The sequence below is a fragment of the Poecilia latipinna genome, unplaced genomic scaffold, assembly GCF_001443285.1.
Source record: "Poecilia latipinna isolate Pla-1442-1.1 unplaced genomic scaffold, P_latipinna-1.0 Scaffold817, whole genome shotgun sequence".
NCBI lineage: Eukaryota > Metazoa > Chordata > Actinopteri > Cyprinodontiformes > Poeciliidae > Poecilia > Poecilia latipinna.
The window spans coordinates 79,912-101,379 of record NW_015113433.1 but is presented as its reverse complement, the minus strand read 5'-3'; the positions used below and the strand labels follow the sequence as shown (position 1 = coordinate 101,379).

The 21,468-nt window shown below is 37.0% G+C and overlaps 1 protein-coding gene across 1 annotated transcript in view; it reads left to right on the top strand.

Annotated features, from left to right (window-relative positions):
• Positions 1–21,468, top strand: part of ptpn4a (protein tyrosine phosphatase non-receptor type 4a) — an 85,573-nt gene that overhangs the window by 16,055 nt on the left and 48,050 nt on the right. The window contains exon 2 of the mRNA XM_015047265.1: positions 18,756–18,910. Coding sequence (XP_014902751.1) covers positions 18,773–18,910 — 138 coding nt within the window. The 5' untranslated portion in view covers positions 18,756–18,772. The remainder of the gene's footprint in view (positions 1–18,755; positions 18,911–21,468) is intronic.

Sequence of the window (21,468 nt, the reverse complement as noted above, 5' to 3'; positions counted from 1 at the left end):
GAAAAAAATCAAAATTTTTTTCCCTTTTGGGCCCTGATGCCTTTTGAATTCTACTTTGGGTGGGCTTTAAAAAAAAGAAAAAACTAAAAAAAAAAAAAACCCTTTTTTTTTCCTTTTTTTTTTTGGTCAAACTTCTTTTTGTTTTTTTTTTTTTTTTTTTTTTTTTTTTTTTACTTATTAAAGTCCAGCCAAAGTAGACATCTAAAGGCATCAGTGTGCAAAAGTGAAGACAACTTTGACATCTTTCAGTTGCTTGACTTTAATCCAACATGTTCTTTTTGCTGTGAACTTTGAGTTTTTTTTAATTTTTTTATTACAAACGTGTTTCATAAATAAATGTAGACTTACTAGATAATGTAGGGGTGCCAAACAAAATTCTTGTTTGGAAACACAATCTCAGTCTATCCAATATTGATCCAATATAGTCTGTTATCATCCAAAAAAAAAAAAAAATGGAGTATTGGATTATATTGACTGCATCTAAAATCTCCGATGTAAGCACGCTGATGGAATTGCTCCGTTCCAGCATTTAGTCCGCCCCCATATTTCTATCCATCATCTTTTGTGTTCCACACGCAGACCCATTGGTAAATAATAAATGAGTCAATTGTTGTTGACTTCTCTGTTAAGCTAATATCACTTAATCAAAATGTTTTCTAACATTCCAAACTACAAAGTAATAAAAATATGTGGGATTTATGATGGGATCAGGTCAATATTGGTATTGGCCGATACATAAAGCTACGATATCGGTATCGTATCAGTAGTGAAAAAGTTGCAAATCCATTGCAGTTTGCTGTTCTTTATATCCTTTAAACATCAAGTCTTTTGAAATTTGGACAGAAACTGCTGACTTATTGTGCAGACAGCATCAACTTTATTTTAAAATATTGGAAGTTGTTTCCTGAATTCCTGCAACATGCTCACCTGAAGTATCCGCTTGTGCAGAAACGAACACAAACAAAACGTACAGCTCTGCCCTGAGAGAAATTGGTATATCTGAGACGAGGACAGGGATAACACGGGGAACAAGTGTGTGTGTGAGAGGGAGAAAGAGGCAGGCTGGCTGCTATTTTCTGGGGCAGGCCATCAGGCTGCGAGGCAGCAGGGAGGGATAATAACAGAAGCTGTTACATTCTTGTGGTTTCTCTGATTTCAACATGAGGCAGGGGGCCGGCTCTGGCTGACTCATGGCCGCTCTGCCTGTTTTCTCTCTCCGTCAGCCTCTGTCCCAGCATGGAGGCTATTACCAAGAGGACAGCACCGGACATCATTTTAATCCTAGACTCGTTGATGATAGGACAGTTAAAATGGTCAAAAATATAAACCTGTGGTGGGATTGGGTTCTGGATATGGTGAGGGTGCTTTCCCATTTGAAGAGCCAAAAGTGGCATAGCTCTATGTTTGGTGCAGACACCAGATTGGTGACTCGTCGGCAGTCTAAACAGCAGCTTTCAAGGCTGTTTGTTGCCTGATGCATCTGCATTCCAGTTGGCACAGCAAAAAGGTTCAATGTTTCTGCACATTCAATGCAACTGTAACATTTGCATGCAGTCAAGGCAACTTGTTTTGTAGCTTTTGTATTTTTGTTCTGATTAATACTGTTGCTACAAGTTTGAAGAGTCAAACAACCCATTGAGCTATCGGAGCAGTTTCCTGGATACAGAGCTGCTCGACTCTTCTTTTGTGAAATCAGTTTATTAAAGGACAGAATAAATGAAGCAGAATTTTGTGTGTGTGAAACCTGGTTTGAACGTGTCTCTGTGTGTGTGTGTGTGTCAGTTCAAGGCTGCAGATGAAAGTCTATTTTCATCAGCTCAACATGCTTATAATTATTTTAAGCAGCACCGGTTTGAGCTGCTCTGTTGTCACACATTACGTTCTGCTGTGGCCTATATGCTTAGGTTTGTTGGTATAGATCAGGGCTCTGCAACTTTTGTTTTACCTCAAGTCTAGCTAAATAAAACTTGTTTGGGGCAGCAAATTTCTCATGGTCACTTGGAAAAAGTCTGCTTATAATTTTTTGATAAATATCTACTATAGAAAATGTGAAAAAAACATTACTTTTTTAGTAATAAAAATAAATGTTCTTCCATAGGATGAGGATATTTGTGTAAATATAAACCCCCTCTAAACTGTATATATTTATGCCTAATGTCTGTACACTTTGAGCCTTTGAAAACAGTCAAAATTCTTGTTTGGGAACACAATCTCAGTCTATAAAGTTGATTCAGATTCTGAAAAAAAACCACATAGTTTCTAACCTAACAAACCAAAAAAGACCTAAATTATTTTACTGGTTGTTTTGGAGTCATTGTTTTGCAGATACATGGTGCAATTATTCCATCAAAAAAATCCGAAAAAACTGCTACAATCTGCATTTGTTATTATATCTTAATGTAAATATATTAAATGGTTTTTGGACTGTGGAAGGTCCAAAAAGCAGCTTGCAGCTCCAGAGTATAAATGCTAAATAATAACTGGAAATTAATTCATCTTTAATTGCAGAATTATAATCTTGCAAAGAAAAAACCCAACAAATCCAGCCTCTAATTTTTATGTAATTATTGAGTGTGGTGGAAAATACTGTAATTTTGTCAGAAATAAAATTAGAGGTGTCACCATTTTTACTACTCATCACAACGCTTATAAGATAAACATAACTGTTGCATATTTTTAAATGTATATTTAAGGTCTCAAGTAGATCAGAGCACCAGAAACTTTTTTCTACGGTACAATTATATCACAGGGGAATATTTTACTTAGACACTCTTCAAAATGGAGTCAATATGTGTTGGTGATTAGGCTATAGCTTCCCACCAAAGAAAAATAAAGCAAATTGAACTGTAACAAAATTGTAGGATGACCCAAGTTTATCTCTATAAACTAATGACTACTGTTTTCTACGACGGAGGACTGCGGCGATGTGGGCTCATTTCTCCTCCAAGGTTACATAGAAACCTATAGTACTGGGATGTTTTGAATGAAAATCTGGTGGCATCTGCCAGAAGACTTACATGTGGAAGCTGTTGAATCCTTTAGCTGGATAAGGATCCAGAACAAATGGCTAAATCAGTGCAGACACGGTTCACCAGACACAAAATCAACTGTCTTCTATAAGTCTTGTTGAAAACCTCTAGAGAAGAGATTATACGAAATGACCCATAATATTATAGGGAGACTTTGCAAGGAGAAATGGTCAAAAATCCATCTCTGTATGCTGAAAATGAAAGGTTTTATCGCCTTTTTTTCAGTATATGATAGTGCTACTATAATACTAATTAAAAAAGTAAGTGTGGAAAGTATCCTGGATGTGTGTGTGCTCTCCATTGGAAAAAACATTGAAGCTGCACTGAAGAAACTTGTTGCTTCCAGAATTGGATCACCTGTTCCAGTTTAGCAGAAAGGCTCGAACAACATCCTTTTTATAACGCTATTATTACTGCGCAGGAGAGTTTTTTTTTTTTTATACCTTTGAACCTCTAAGCGTGAGTTGGGGGGGAGGGGGAAACAGCAATAAATTGCTGTCTCAGTTCTTCTTACCTTAGGCTAACTTTTCTACAGCGTGGCAGCGGAGTACAAGCCCTGAGGTGAATGTCAGGTAGGCCCACGCTTTCCTGTTTTGGCCCTGTTTACCAACCACAATGTGTTCCACCCACCTCCATCTTCTCATCCTCACCTCGTCACACACTCGGCGGCAAAGAGATCCCCTTACACCTTCCCTACACACGTTTCTTGTTATAGGAGCTGCATGATACGTTCAAACAGGCTATTGAGCCAGCGTGGCTCTTGAGTTACATGTTCCTCCTGAATGGTGTGTGTTCCTGTAAAAGGCTCTGGATCTGCAGAAGTTCATATGAAATCCATCTTAAAAACATTATGGAAGCTGATCGTTTTTTTTAGGTAGATTTTTATATGAGGTCTTGAAGAGTATTCTAAAAAGATGTTGCATAATATGAGTGTAGAGCAGCCACCATAAATAACTGAAGCTACAGCTTATTTTAATAAGATGCTAGAGCGAAAGCAGCGATCTTCAACTTTTATGAACTAAAGAGACATTTTGCTCTCAAGCTAGCCAAAAAATAATTTAGAGCAGCAAATGTTTTATGACTTTTTGAAAAAAGAAGGGTAACACTTTACTTGAGGGGTGTGCATACGACTGACATATGCACACCCTAACCCTAACCCACTTCAAATAAAGTGAATAAATTTAAATAAATGTCTACTTTAGGAAATTTGCAGTAATTCTCAAAGAACCACCATTTTATCTAAAGTTTTAGGATTTAAATAACTACAAATATAACATTTTGCAAAAGAAATATGGATAATTCTTTTTCTTGTGGGATGGAAAATTATATAAAATATAATACCACATAGATTCAAACTAAGTACAAGAAAAATGGATTTGAAAGCTTGTTACTGGTACTTCCAGTGTCATTTTGTGTGGAAATTCATTGCAAATAATGCAGGAAAAAAAAAATTAACGGTTAAAAACTAGCATTTGATGTATCTATTTTTAAAACATTAACTGGTTCTTTTAAATTTTTAATCAAGGTTAATAAGAGCCCATTTGACTGGGACCACAGAATTGAGACCCCTAAAGTCTTATCAGAGAGACATTTTTGGTCTATTATGAATTTTTTGTTCTGTTGAATACCTACATGAAATAACAGTCACCCCCCCCAAATAAGCAACAGAGAGAGTCAAGGTCAAGGTAACAGGTGGTATTGTGAAATATGAGCATAAAATACATAAAGAGTGCATATTACTTAAACTTATCCATTAATCCAAGTACTGATTGACAAATATAATAAAATACACTTTTTCATTTAGTCAAGGTAATGGTCTATTATTTTATAATAATTTTCTTTCTACCTGCCGTGGCTCGACATTTCTGGCTTTCAAAATGGAGAATTTGTTGATTGACTTCACTAAATCAAAATTGGTCTATTATTAGTGTTAGCATTGTATAAATTGTAGCACTAAGAAAACCTTAAGTTTACCGGATATGTGTAGTAAAGCAATCAGACACCAAGTTTCCAGAAAAGGGTCATGATTCCTCTAAAGAGTTTCTGTAAATATCTATTGTTTCTGTTTAAATGTCAACGCCTGACTAATTCTTTCTGTCAGGTTCGAGTAGGACGACAGACCGACGATTAAGAACTGGGAGGAAGATGTAAAATATAGGTTGTGATACCTGGTTTAGCGTTTGATCATTGGATCCTCGCAGTGACCTCTAGTTTCTACAAGTTTCTAGGCTCGTTTTTACAGTTCAGATAATTAATGACAAATTTTACATGAATGCTGGCCTCTTGGATCGTGACAGATTTTCTTCTTCCAGTTTGGGTATGAGTCAGAGAAAATGCCGAAATGACCTGAATTTTCTCCCATGTGCGGAGTTTAGATTTACATAGTGCTGCCCCTCTCAAACCTGTTGAGGTCCCAGAAAAGGTAGACATTCAGCTATCTGGAACAAATTTTGTTAGCAAAAAACACCTAGAGGTGTGTTTTGGACACTAAAAATATGAAACCCATCACTCGTATTACAGTGCAGCTGCAGTGTAGTGGATGAGGCCTAATACTGCAGTTTGCAACCACAAGAAATTAGGCTACGGGACTCATTTTCTGTTTTAAGTTTTTGTCATACTATGGAAAATTTACCACTGGTCCATACTTATAAAAAAAATGCTATTTTTTATGAGAACTGAGTCCCAGACCTCAAATCTAAGTCAAAATTTGATTCTTTTTTGGTGTGACTGAAGTGCCAAAAAATATTATCTTTTTCATTCTTGCTATGGTAACACGTAAACGTAGAGAAAGAAGAAACAAAGACTGGATGAAAAACATTAAATGTCTAAGTCAAACTCTCTGCGTCTGGCCCACTGTAGCTTTTTATGTGGCCCTTTAAGCTCCAGATTACATCAATAAGTCCTGCCAGTTTTTTTTTGCAAATCTGCAAAATTTACGCAAAATCAACAAATCTCCACATTTTTGTTCTGATTTTACTGCAGATTTGTCTAGCAAAAACCACTGTGCAATAAGCACTTGTCAACATTGCTGAGTGTTTTATTGTATTCTAATTCGATGTCCCAAAGTTAACATAAAGAAATCCCAGACAGCAGAACCATGCGATTGAGAAAGACTTGTAGTCTTCAACTACAATCTCAACATTTATAGAACATGCTAAAAATCTCAAATTAAGTAAAATAATTTAATATTTCCACACATAGCATACTACTTTACATTTTGAACTTTGAAAGACATCAACTTTTCATGACCGTTTCGCTTGTGTTTGAGGCTTTAAATGTCGCTGTTCGCCACTATTAAATTACTTCAATCAGAAAAAGCTAAATAATGCAATAAAAACTTCAACACAAACCAGAGGAGACACTGAGGTGAAAGAACAAATTTAGTCAAATATCAGTTAACATTACTACTTGTAATTGCTATGCCGTTGCTGCATGACAATAGATTTACTCACCGTTTCCTTCACCACAACCCTAGCATCCTTTATGAGCTGTAGCAGCCCAACCACCAACCATGTATATAAAGGGTTGGTGTTGAGGGCAAGTGAAAGGTTATTCAAAAGACCAGATAAATTGTTGGGATGGGTAATATCCTACCTAATATTAAAGTGTCTTTGAGTGCCCTAAGAAAGTGCTATATAAGACAGATGTCATTTATTATTGCAGCCAAGTTACACTTAGTGGCTGCAATATTGCCCAGATTGAAATTACGATGACAATTGTGATTCAACATGCTGAGCAGCTCTAATTAATACTGCAACATTCAAGGTCATTTTTGCAATAATCATAGTAATTGTTAATTTTCTGTTAGAATTAAAAACAATTAGATCATGCTTTACTTTTATTTTTGTATTTACTAAAGACTGTCATATGAACCTGACAACCTAAGCCTCATTCATTGTTGCTATCACTTTTTTTAAAAGTATTTCTTACTCACTGAGTCATGGAGCAAGCGTCAACTGTAGAAAACCCTTCACAAATGAATTTAAATGTCTCATTTTACAATCCACTTAAAACTGGCGTTCAACAGATTTGGCAAACAGCTTAAAAGATTTTACTTATGCGAAACGGCCTGCACAGACAGAAATCTCTTGATATATCAGTGTGATGCTAAAGGAAACAGCAGAACCAGCAAAAAGCCATGCAGTCATGCAGACAAGAAGCAAGCAACATGAAGAAATGCTCATGCAAGGCACCAAGTTCGAACGTGGAAACTTTTGGTGTGGTATCACGGCTGTAATCGCTGTTCCACCAGGCTGCCATATTTATCAGGAAGACGACATTCAGACACACCCTTCAACCCCTCAGTTAAGCGATTGCCGTATTTACAAGCTAAAGGGAGAGGCTTGGTGTTTGGGGTTTTGGTTAGCCATGTGCTAAAATATTACTTGGCTTGTACGTGCAAGTTGTTTTGCATTAAACCATAATTCCTGTTGCATTCAGTGGCCTTTTCAGCTAATATGTCTTTGCCAAAATATGTCGAATGTTCTCAGCCCCAATAAAAATTGTGGCGTTTAATTGTTTAAAGATTTTTGTGCTTTAACTGTGCTAACCTTGGATTCAGTATGAAGGAGCCTGAGGCAAATTATTCAGTTCATATTTCCAGTTTGTGAGCTCCAGTTGCTTGATTTAAAGACGACACAAAGGAAATGTTTTCTGCCGAGGTTTAAGGTGACAAACTGAGGTTTGAACTTTCCATCACTGATCAAATCAATTTTCAAATCTTTTCACTTAACAGTTTAAGTTGAATGAAATATAAATCATTCGCTTACTAATAAACTTACTTTAATTAAGAGAAATATCTGTTTGACATCTTGGTATGAGGTTTTAATTAAATGATGTGTGATTGTGGCTGCCCAGATTTGGCAGTGTAGCCACTTTTTTTTTTTCCTTTGGTTTTTGCTGCAGAACACCTGGCCTCCCTGCTGGCGGGGCAGGAATGTGCAATGTTGGGGTGGGTGCAGGTAGAAATCTGCAGAGTGCTCAGAACTCGACCCCCGGTAACATTTAAAGGTGCCGGCGTCAGCGGGAAAGCAAAAAAAAAATTAGGGGAATGTGCTGCTTTAATCAGACCTGCTTTTCTGTCTCCGTGCTTTTCGGTTTCTCTTTGTGCGTGCTGGGAGGTGTGTTACAAGAGTGTGTGTCTGTGCACACGCGCTGCATACTGTACAAAGGCGGGCCTCTTGTTTTATAATTAAAGGAGCACTGTCACACCCTGCTCAGATTTCTAATCTGGAGATTCTGTGTAGGTTTTCTCTTGTTTATATTTCTACCCTGCAGAATCTAGCAACCAAGTTATTTTCTTTTTCATTAAGAAAAACCTTGTAGTTTACAAAAGCTGTTTCCTATAGAAGCTCTCAACTAAAATGGATTTACTGTATAGAAAACTTGTATTTTTTGTGTATTTCTTGTTTGTTTGCTCAAACAAGTGTAAATGTGAAAGTTGTGCCAATTAATTTAGAGCAGTTTTAGGCATGTTTCTTGCTATGTTAGCTGAAAGCAGGAAACCTCAAAAAGAGGGCTTTTCCCCCACCGTTACCCAGCCACCGCTGTGACCTTTGTGCTGTATGTAAGTTTAAAAAAAGTGAAAGGAGTGGAGGCGTTTACACGCCATGAGGAGAAAGTTATGCACACTTGAGTTTGTTTTCTTACTTCTCTTTACAAATGTGGAAGGCTTTTTTTTAATTAACAACAGAGATAAGAAGTTAATATTTCTGTTATTGGAGCCACATCACTTTAAATTCCATGTCAGAATCATTTGGAAAAGGCATTTATCATTACAGATGATCTCAACAAAAGAGAATGCCATGAACCATTTGAAAACTTTTTCCACCTTTTTGTATAGCTTATGTTCATACCAACTGAAAATCAAATTTGTAGAAAACAAGGAAAAGGCACACTCTTAAAGCTCCCTCATCTCACTGAAATAATAAATAAATTCCAGCTTCCCAAGTCTTATTTATCCATTTTTTCCACTTTCTGCATCCTTTATCTTTTGTGTGAAGAGGTTAAAAATGATTAAAATGATTCACTTGTACAAAGACATCAGTCAGGATAAGGGTCCAAAACAAATTCCCTCACCATTATGCTACAAAGGAATGAAAACAGCCATGGGGAACATACAGGACAACACCAACAAAACAGGCCACATGCAAAAAATGTTTTATGGATTTTGGTGTCAAACAACTCCATAGTTGTTTGTTTGACAGTATTCTGCATCACCAAAAGAAGACCGTACTCACAGGTAAACCTGCTGGTGGGTTGCTTTTATCCTGTTCAAACCTGGTTTGTGTTTTTTATCCAGTGTTATAAACCATTCCAAACGCAGAAGGATGGATTTTATTTTTCAGCTTTACACAGTCTGATTTTCCATGCTTCATAAATCTGACAATTTAAGAGGGTTCTATCCAGTTTCCAGATCCAACAGTTGATACCTGCTGTGTGAAAGCCTCTTTCATTTGTGGGTGCTTATGATGCTATAAACTGTTGGAATGATCCAATATAATTGCTATACTGCTTTCAAGAAGCAATACAGAAACAGAAAAGCATAATTTTTTTCCAAACACTATCATTACTTTGCAGCTTGAGTTTACTCCATGGAGTCACTTAAAATATTCAGTGCGATAATAATTTCAGAAAAAGGGAAAATGAATTTGGTTTAGCTTTAGGGGTATTACTGTGATAGACTAGCCGAGAAGAAAAGGTGAGATGGAAGCAAAGAATGTGTGGAATATCAAAACATGCCAAAGATCAGAAAGAAGCGTGGGAAGCAAAGGTATGTTGACAATATCAAGGGCAGGGAAAGGGAATAAAACGCTAATATGACCTGGATGATATAATAAACCATTTGTAATGGTCAGAGGCGAGAAGTCGCAGGTTGCATCTAAAGGAGGCGAACACAGGGCTGCTCCCAGAATGAGCTGAGCGGAGGCTACTACAAGCCTCAATCATCTGCATCGTTGATTCAGGAGGAATCCTCTGTGACAGGTGTTAGGTTTCATGAATGGCTGTGTGTGTTTGTGTGCACATGCAAACGCCTGCTTCTTGGCACTGATGGCTACAATTTGCATAATCGGCCTACAAACCATACCGGCAGTTAAGTCTGCATCGTTGGTTTTTTACCTTTACCAACTGATGGGTTGGTTATTTGAAATTATACTCATTGTGTTCGGGTGACCTCTTATCAGAATGCATATTTTTGTTTAAGTAAAAGCTGGGTCTTAACTTAAAATAAAAACAGACTCGCTTCAAGTTCAACTGAAGTACGTGGAATATGTGATGTCACATTTTGGCGTTAATGCATGCTGAAGTTTAGTAGAGGCTGGGGCTTTTTGCTTTGGTTCCTTGGCTGTTTGCTCTGTCAGCATTATTATTTCATCTGATGATGTTTAATATTAATGCCGTTTTGTTTCGTCAATAATAAATGACTGGGGTTGAATGTGGCCACCTCAGCCAGGGTAGTATTTTTCCCAGTTCCTTTGTTTTGGTCGTGTGGGCGTTTTACAGAGAGAACTGAAAGTAAAGTTCAGTTTCTGAAACCAAAGCATGCATACGAGCTGTTTTACAAATGTTTTTATTTAATTTGCCATATAGTAGCCACACCTGAACCCCTTCTATAGGTCCCAGTCTGTGATGCTAACAAGAGTGTAACTTGGTATCATGAGCATTTGACTCTGAACTTCAATCTTGGTAAGAATTTTTGTCTCAGACTATATCCTAGCTGCATAAAGATGCATTGTTGTAGATCCTTCCTTCCAGCGACCAGTAGATTCTATTGTCATCATTGATTAAATGCATTCTGGTATTTGAACAGTTTTATTGTCACCTATTTTAATTATCTATTTTTTAAATGTTCAAATACACATACACATTGCTTTTATTTTACAGTATCTTAGTCTTATTTATGGAAAATGATGTTTAATTTAGACCTAATCAAATTGGAGAAAATCCACATTAAATTTTAATTTGTGTACTCAAGAGAACAGCGAAAATAAATGATTATACCTTTTCAAAAAGCAAATTGAGGTTCGTTTTTGCATTCTCTGACTGTTTTGTTAAAAAGGCCAAAGCGGTGAATGGAGTTCAAGCCAACCTGTCGATTCATTGGCCCAAAACAGCGTCGACTGGATATTTTAAAGACAATAAACACCAAAAAGCTTGGTTTTATTGTTGATGTTTGACATTTGTGTGCAGCAGCTAATCTTTGTCACTTATTGTCGTATTTTGTTAAATTCATGGAAAGCAGACATTTTTCTCTTCTGAATCCACCATCAACCAACATTGTGTGACTCTGTCGGTGAAGTACACTTCACCACAGGAATACATAAGAAAAGTTAGTTCAATTATTTAGGTGTTTTCTGTTTCCATACAGATCTATATATATTCTACATATAAACATTGTTTTATGTCTGAATAAATGCATTTTATTCTTGTTGCTGACCAAGTAGTACCATCTGTAATTGACCACCTGTTTGTTTCTGGCCTAGATTTTGCTTTGTGAAACACTGTAGAGTGTTTTTATGCACAACTACTGTGTGTGTTTGCTTTTTTTTTTAAGCTAGAGTCTATTTATATATATTTCAATTGTTTCAAAGCAGCAGAGCATTTGTATGCATGTCTTTGAGTTACTTTGAAGAAATTGGAGCATTAATAGAATTGTATGGGACAAATGAAGTTCATTTGTTGTCGGTCTACATCTGTACCAAGATAGTTGTTTAGCTTGGCTTTTTGCGTGCCTGATTTTAAAGTTAAATAACGCAAGTATGTTTACGTTATCTGCTAAAGTAAGAATGTTTGACGCAGAGCCGACAGGAAGGCTGCAGGGCTGTCTGCGATTGCCATAAGTTGAGAGAAGCCCACCGGTGAGAGAAGCTTTAGGGTCCCGGGCCCTTATAGTGCAAACACACACATTCAGACGTACGCAGATGCTCTGCCGCTTGTTTGTAAGCTCTGCTGACTGCAGGAAGCAATAATGGCAGCATGCTTCCGGAGTTCCGGAGGCTTCTCTCAGGGGAGCGAAGCCGTCCTGTCCAGCTCAGCAGAGCAACGCTGAAAAGAACACAGCGGTGCAGAAAATTATGGAACATTGTCAATAGACTGGAGTACAATTGAGAATGGTACAATACGACGGAACTGGAACAGTTTAAAAAAAACAACAACAAAAAACAACTGAAATTGTTGCAGTAAGCAATTGTTTGCACAAAGAAAAAAACACCCAAATGTTAGTTGATTTGTTACCATGCATTATTTTCCTTCAGGCTTGTAGAATGCACACAGTATCCAGTATCATGTTGCATTTGACACAAAGTCTTAAGAAAGCTGTTACAGTGTTTTATCAGAGCACCAAAACCTGTATGAGACTGTTCCTTTTCTTCAAGGTGGGGTGTAGTTGCACACATCTAACCAAACAAAATCCACATAGATGGCTTTTTTCAAGTTTTATAAAAGCTTATTGCCTCTATCGTTTTTTTTTTGTTTTTTTTATTTATTTTTTTACATCAGTTCAATTTACATAAGATCAAGAGTCCTGCACAGATTAGATATATTCTGGAAATATTTATATTCCAGACTTCATCTTCTTCCATCCTCTCATCCTAACATCCATTATCTTGCCATCTGTCTGTCCTTTCATTGATGAATCTTTAGGGATGGACAATTTTATTGTAACCAGAGGAAAAGTTACCTTCATAAGATTTGCGCTGTATGATAGACTATTATGCTTTCAAGCTTAACTTGACGAAAGCATCAATAAATACCCACATAATTGAAATATGGTGAAATGGAATTATTCTGTTTAGAGTAAGTGTACTACCTGATGTAACAGGTGAATTGAAGTAGCCTGTTTAATAATGTGTATGTTGTATTTACAGCAATATTTTTCAAGGACAAAAATAACAGACAAGGTAATTCATTTTTAAAAACATATTGTCACTTTTGCCCCTCTTGAACAAATAAAAAATATTCTAATACCTGTATACTTATCCATCCGTTTTTCCATAGTCCATTCATCTAACCCTGTGTTTTTGTGTTCGTTCATCCATTTGTCCTCCCATCCAGGTTTCCTTCAATAATTTTGTCCATTTTCCATCTGTCCCTGTTCCAACTAACCATCTCTTTCCATTCCCACTTATCCAACCTTCTGTTTGTTCATTTTATCCATCCATTAATCTGTTAATCCATTGTTAGGCCAACCAGCCAACATTCTTTTCTTCCTGCTGCTTCCATATTTAAAGTCTGAGCCATGAAGGAATGGCTGGAAAAGTACAGGTCTTTGACATGACAAATATGTAGGAACCCTGTTAAAAATAGCCATTCTCTTCTAATGTTAGGATTATTATTATTATTATTATATTTTTATTTTTTTACAATTCAGTTTGTTTTACATTAAAAACTGTAACCCAGACAGATTTATGAATAACATCCACATCCCCCTCTATTTCTAATGCACAGCCCCTGTTGCTAGTTTGTCCCATTTCTTTTGCACCACTTCAGACACATGATGATGCAACTTGGCAGAATTAGCCTTTGGCAACTTTGGATATAAATGGCTAATCCTGGGCTAAAGAAAACAGTGTTTGTGATATTCATGCAGTCCAACTGCTTAATGATGACACGGTAAAATATATGATGATACATCTCAGCCAATAGTTTAAGGGTGCATTCATTCCAGTTCTGTTTAGTTTGCTTTAATCAAACTCTAGTTTATTTGCCTGGGAAGTCCAATCCATTTGTGGAGGTGTGAATGTGTAGTCAAACTCTGATGTCAACCAAAAAGGGAATCATCGTCCGCCTAAAAACCTCGGCCTCGGTTTGGTTGAAGTGAACTCTCTCGAATGCGTATGTGAATGCCAAGCGGACTGGAGACCGCTTCAAGAACAGGAAGCAGGCAGTAGCGCACAATCACACAAGTTTTAAAATCAGACGCTGCTCCACTTTGGTTTACTTTTAGTGACGAACGAAGTTACGCTCATGTCTTGAGCCGGTTTTTGTGTCGTTTCCCTCAGTGGTTCTTGGTGCAATGCCACCATAGGTTTTCTAAAGGGTTAGACTCAGTGCAATGTGAATGTTGCAATCTTGTCCCTCAATCAAACAGAGTCTCAGGTGTGAAAACACCCTTATTCAAGTACTGGATTAATTCTTAAAAATGTTTCTTTATTTAACCTTTTAATTTGAAGATGCTGTCAAGCAGTGTGTACATTTTTTCCGGGGGCAACTTGTCTGATTAAAGTGAAGCGATGTGTTGACCTCTCCTAACCCAAAGTTGATGTGACACTCCACTTCATTGTGCTCAGATGCTGTTTGCTCTCTGGCGGCATTTACAGCGGGGGCTTGAGATGAGACAGGCTGATTACTGTGAGACAGCAGGAAGCAGTCAGACCACTAAACGTTAACAAATAAAAGTAAACAATATGGGGAGCAGAGACTGTCTGTTGCTCGTCTTACCACAGGACCAATAAAGAAAAGGTCATTACTCTGATTTTGGTCACATTTTGTGATCAGATAAAATGATGAGTGGAGGAGCTGTTGTGGAAAAAGATGATGCACCACGTGGATAAAGTCCCTCTTCACCATCCATGAGTCCCATTCGTCATTGCGAGGCGCGCTCTGTTCTTCTTTCTGCATGGCTTCCTCTCAGCATCCGCTTCTGCCGGGCTGACCATCCCGCCGACAGCGTCACTGTGCCTGCCTGCCTGCCTGCCTGCCTTTGTTGGTACGCTTGCACATGTTTATGGGTTCGTGCCTCTACTTCTGCATTTGTGCGTGCCAGATTGTTTATTTGTGGTTGTTCTGTTGGCGGGCAGAAGAGCGACATTAAAACCTGCACATCTTGCCAATCGCAGACGCATAACGTGACACGAGCCAATATTATATACCCACTCCAAGTGGAGGTGGCAAGCTCTGTCGCCTGCTGTTGTGAATCAGATGGATAGTGATGAATCTCATCCTTTCATCTACTTGTCACTTGATTACATCATAGAAATATTATTGTGTGCATGACACACGCATTCTGTAAAAGACATTTGCTCTTTTCCTGTGTGGGATTCTTAGCTGTGTGAGAATTTCCTCTGAGAGCAGCAGAGGTGTTTTGTACAACTGCTACTCACAGAAATGGCATTTTCCAGATTCAGATGAGCCATGTTTGTGTGTTTTAGCATGTGAAATTTAAAGAATGTGTGGTTTTCAGACAAATAGCCCGGTGTCTACTTCCTGGGGAAAATGTAACTCATAGATCTCATTTCATTGGGAAAAAAAAAAATGGTATATAGCGGTAATAAACACAAAGGAATAACTAGGACTTCAACTAATGATTATTTTACAATGGATTAATCTGTTGTTTGTTCTGAAGATTAATTGATTAATCAGTCTTGGACGCTCATTGGAAATTCTTGCCAAACCCTTGGGAGCCTCTCTGATCAATTTGCATTCATCTTCCTTCTAAAAATGTTAACAGAAATGTAATGGTATCATATTTTTGCAGTTGTAGGATTTCTCTTTTGTCATTTGATAAAAACAACAAGCAATTTCTCCCTTTGCACTAAACTCAAGTGTTTGTTCTAGTTGTACTTCTCCATAATGCCCTTCACCATTCTGCTTGGCATCTAGATAGAGTTTTAGGTGGACCAGAGTTCACTTTTTTTAGTCCACATCAGTTTGATTGTGCATGACTCCTCCCCAATAAAACAGACTTTCTAGGCAAATGAGCTAAACAGGATCGGTCTGAATGAACCCTTAGCCAGATTTGAAAAAGTTTATGAAATGCCGGTGTTGTCCTGTATTTTTCTGAGTTACTCGAGCCATCCAAGCAAGTTCACCCCCTAAGTTGACCGCAAGATCCAAAAAAGTTTCCTAAAATCTTAAAATATCACCACATGACCTCATGTGAAATTACATTCCTCCACAGTCGGAAAGAACTTGCAGAAGTTTAACTTTCATGGGAGGTTTACAAGAAGGAAAAACACACAGGTCAAACTGAAATTTAACACAGAAAATGTAGACACAGACCAAGAGTTCTGAAATAATATTCTTTGGACGGGTGAGTCTAAAACTTAATTATTTGGACATCCTCTACTCACAGACATGTCTTTTATAAACTAGAGCTGTAACGATCCATCAAATGATTCGAGGAACTCAGTTTTTAAAATTCCTTGAGACTATGTTAAACTATGCTTTACTATTTAGTGTGCTGTGTTCCGGCCGTGTAAGAATTTGTGTTGCGCAACAATATCTTCTGCCAATGAGATGTTGACGAATGCTAAGTGCTTTAGCATGTATGGAGGCGGGATGCAAGGGACAGAAAGAAGTGCCACCAAAAAGAGTCAAAAATGTGGTTTCACTCTAAACTATAAGAAAACCGTTTGGTGCTTGTACTAAAACATGGAATTAGTGTTTCACAATAGCAAGTCCTTGATGCCAAAACGCGTCAACAGGAAACATCCACTACATGCATCGAGCTCATTTGTGGCTGCTAACAGGTGGCTTTTTTGTTCCCTTTGAGAACGACTCAAACTTTCATCTGTGATTGTTAGTACAGAATCGAAAATTAATATAGGCTAATATTACAGGTACTTGGGGATGAAGAAAAGTATTAACGTGAAAATAAATAAATAGATTATGAGGACTATCTATTTTCTGCATTTTTTTTAATACTTCAAGCTTGAGACTAAGTGATGTTTGAATCATATACACTTTTCCATCAAGTACACATCTCTTTGCTTTAACATTTTGCAGCAGAAATATGTCTGATATAGTTCTTTTTGTTTATGTTTTCATGTTTTCCCTTCCTGGGCCCAAGGCTAGCGAGCCTTTACTACAATAACTAGATGGAATGATGTTATTAAGGTGCATGGAAGGTCACTTGTGAAAAGCACTTCATTCACCAGCTTTGGTTATGAGCCATTATGGATGGTAAAAAGATGAAGTAACAGAAAGTGTGCAAGAAAATACACTCTGTACAGATGTATGATGTTTCGGTAAATGGGTGGTGGGTGGAAGGTGGGTTGTTGTTGTGTGGCTATTAGTGAGTATTCGTTCTCACCATCTGCTAGTGGTCTCGGCGCTTTGAGATAATCTGTTATGACAAGCCATTGGCATGCACAGCAAACCCTCAGCATGCACGGTTTATCAAAAACGAAGCATTCACTCACCAGACTTTTGGTATTCATATAGCAGCTCCCATTTCAAAAGTTTATAATATTCACCAAAATACAAAAACATTGTTCTGAACTATGCAAACTAGAGTTTAGTTCTTAGTCTGGTCTTGACTGCCTTGAGTCATTTAGTCAGACGTGGAGACAGTAAGCGTCACAATGTGTGAAACAAAGTAGTTTTAGTAGATTTGTTAATCCTGTAATAATGAGAAAATGAGACACAGCTACCATCATCTTACCAGCCACTCACAATCATAGGAGATATTATTCAGCAGTGTGGTCTAGGGTTTATTTTCAATATTAGTAAGATGTATTCAAATTTGAATGACCAGTTGACATTAGTTGGTTTTTGGTTACTTTCCTAAATTGGACTGAATGTTTTAAAAATACTTTAATCTTATTTAATCGTATAGGACTACAGTCAAACTAATTTTAAAATGGTCCAAAAACATGAAATGAAGCATGTCATAATACTCAATTAATCACATGATGTATTCAATTGAGCTTGATCATTTCTATTCTGATTATTATTTATGGGTTTGGTTGTAATTGGTTTTTATTTCCTTTTTATTGTTTTGGTTGTTTTATTTTAGATATTTAAATGTCTTCTGGTTGCAGTGTGGGGTTAGTTAGTTTTTGAGAGGGTGAGCTTACATTATAACATCATTGTCAATATATTACTGGAAAAGGGTCTCAAAACAACAATATTATCATTTATTGCAATAATTTTGGAAACAATCATCCAGTTAAATTTGTTATTGTGACAGGCGTAGGTCTAATTACATTATTATGCCTAATCAATATATTAATTCAAATGGTTCCAAATGACAATATTATTGTTTATCGCAATACTTTCACAATATTTTCATCATGGTTTGCTAGATTTAACATATGAATTAAACTAAAAGCTTGTGTCACTATTGAAATCATCTGGTAAACAAAAACATCAGGGGAAGGGTGTTTTTTTTTGTTTTTTGTTTTTGTCTATTTCACAAAAGCAAAAGATATAAATTATTTGAATAATTATTTCTGCCTAATTGTAGTTGTGAGAACTGTTCTGTGTCACTGCAAAATTACATTTTATTTTGTGTAGTGCAAAGATTCCAAACAATATATTGTTGACTGTATGGTGATTTTTATGACTGTATTTTTGTGTTTTTATGATGTAAAGAACTGAATCATTGCTGAAATGTGTTCTGCAGATAATCGTGATTGATAGATTTTAACCCATGTTTTACCTAATATCTGTATATTTTCATTTTTTTCAAAACTTGCGAAGGTTAGAGCTTGCCCTCTGATAGACATTCTTTTCTGATGAAACATTCTCTGCTGCCTGCACAGGCTTGCATTTCTCACTGGCTGCCTTCACTGAGACATTTGGAGAAAACTACAACACACTGTACATACATCGGCTATATCTTTTACTCTTCTGCATTTCTCGTTTGTTTTGCAACATGAAGTCTTGCATTGTTAGCAATCTATTTGCAGCCTAAATGTTACAGATTTGAACGCAGCTTAATAACTCAGCATTTGTCCTTTTTCACATTGTCTTCATCTTGTGCCTATTGTTTGGTTGTTGCAGAGCCTGGTAGGAGCGTGATGAGCGCGCGCTTCCGCTTGCCTGCTGGCAGATCCTACAATGTCCGGGCGACGGAGCTGGAGCGAGACAGGCAGCACACACAGGTTGTGTGCAACGTGCTGCTGCTGGACAACACTGTGCAGGCGTTCAAAGTCAACGTAAGTAACCCAGTGCATTCATGGGACAAAAGCATGCATGAGCTATTTATCATTCACACATTGCCACCTGGTTTTTATGTAATCGGTAAAGCCGTGTACAGGAGCTTGTTAATAATTTAGAGTGCCATTTAAGAGGTAATTAATCTCAGTAATTGAGTTCAATAAGTGAAACTCGGTTTATATAGATTCATTATGCAGAGTGCATATGGCAGGCCTTAATTTCTTTTTATTTTACGACTACCAGCTAATGGAAACCCCAAGTTCAGTTCTTAGAAGAAGATATTACATGAAACCAAATTAATACAGATATGTCAACCACTCACTGGTCTCTGTAGGCGCTCAATATGTGGTTGGGTCTCGTTTTGCTTGAATTACTGCACCAGTAGAGCGTGGCATGAAGGTGATCTGCCTGCCTGCTGTGGGGTTAAGTAAGGTCAAGCTGCTTTAATAGCAGCTTTCAGCTCTTCTGAATTATTATTATTTCCTCTGGAGTTCCTCTCGTCTTCCTCTTGATAGTCCTCCATAGATTCTGTTTGACCTACTGAAAAATTAAATCTGCATCTCCATGCCAACTTTCTGAGAGCTTGATTTCCAAGTCAAAAGGAAAATTTAGCTCCATTTGGAAAGAGGCCACCCCTGATTTAAGTAATATATTGATTGTAGCATAATCAGACAAGTTTGGCCTCTCAAAGACCAATAAGCTTTAGTTCTGTAAAGAACATTTAATACAAGAAATGGAAGATATTTTAAATATCCAAAATAAAACATAAATAAAATGGATAATGACATCTCTGCAAAAAACAAACAAACAAACAAATCAACAGAATGAAAATTAACAAGCTTATTTTAGTTTATCATGTAATTAATTCCTTAATTGCATACCACAACAGACTTACTTTACAGTCCTCCCAAGACTGGGGCTATCCCTGTTGCTTTTCTGCCACACTTTTTCCCTTCACTCAACTTTCCACAGAGTCCTCTATGAACAGTCAGCTGAGACCTTTTCTGTCGTCCCCTCAAAATTCAGTGACTGCTCACGTGTCAAGTTAGCAGTCTTTCCCATGATCACAATAAGGCCTTGATTTCTGTATTTAAAATATATATATTATTTTTTGGTTTTGCATCATTATAACTTTCTGGACAGCTTAGTTTTGGGTTTGTATGAGTTGTAAGTCATGACCATCAAAATTAATAGAAGTAAATGCTTAAATATAGTTCTGTTAAATAAACAGGGGAATCTGTAGGCATTTCTATGTGATGTAGTAAAAAGAAAAAGTGAAACGGAATTTAAATGTTCAAAGTTTTTGGATTACAAAAAGTGAATATTTTTTATCTGAATTACTGAAATAAATACATATTTAGAGGATTATCAGATTTATTGTACTTGCTTCTGTCTGACTCAATATAATTCTGTTATTTAAAAAAATATTTTACATTTTTTTCTGGATGTGTTAGCATCCCTTACCAAATATACAAAATAAACTAAAAACACACCCATAATGTTGCTCCCCCATTTCCTCCCACAGTTCTCCATCCTCTCCTCTTCTTCACCTCCTCATCTTAATCTGGTTTAGAGGTTACATATATCTGTACACCTTCGTTGGAATACATGCCAAACCCAACCCACACTATTTATGTCCATTTTCTTTTCCACAATGATAATTAAGTTCATTGGCCCAAGTGTCTCATCACGAGTCGTTGCTTTCAGAAACACATGGACGAACCAAAAACGGAAGTGGCGAATAAGCTCATTGTTTACAGTCTTTAGTCACGTCTCTTTCTAGCTCCATGAGGCTCTTTGTCATGTGTTTGATCAGATGTATGTCGGCATGAGTCTGGAAATTCCCTTTGAGTCAAAAATTGCTCCTTTTTGACAGACCACATCCTTATTGTATAGAAAACAGCACATGTGTGTGGAGCCATATTATTCATAAAAATATGAAATGTATGTTTAACAAAGCTGTTCAGTGTCTGCTGCTCGGTGATTGTGCTTTCTAATCTTCTTTACGTGTGGTTTACTGCTGCGGATTCTGAGCTGTGATCATAGTCAACCCCCTCGGCATGAAATATTAAATTATCGGTCTGAAAAACGAAATGCTTTACATGAGAAATTGACCCTATAAAGGAATACTCAAGTTATTTAAAATGGTTGTTTAACACTAAATATGAGAACATTTGAATATTCAAAATAAGTAAGGTCAAAATGAAGGTGATTTGAAAGTGAAATTAATTTGGAGCAGGGACGAGGGACCAAGAAGGAAAACTGAAATGTATGGATCAAACGCTGCTTCCGTCTGGAAACATGTTTTATATGATTCGTTAACACAAAGTGGTAAAGAAAAAGAGAAGTGAAGATTAAATGATCAAAGTTTTTATAAAAAAATTAAATTTGTTCTGTCTCTTCAGTTTATCTTTGTCAGTCAGATTGAATGGAGAGTGTCTGTGACAAACAAGTCTATTAAAAATCTGTTGCTGAAATTTGACTAGGCCATTCTCACAGTAGGTTATGCTTTGGTCCAAACCAGTCTCTTGTAGTTTTGTCCTTGTGTTTGAGGTTC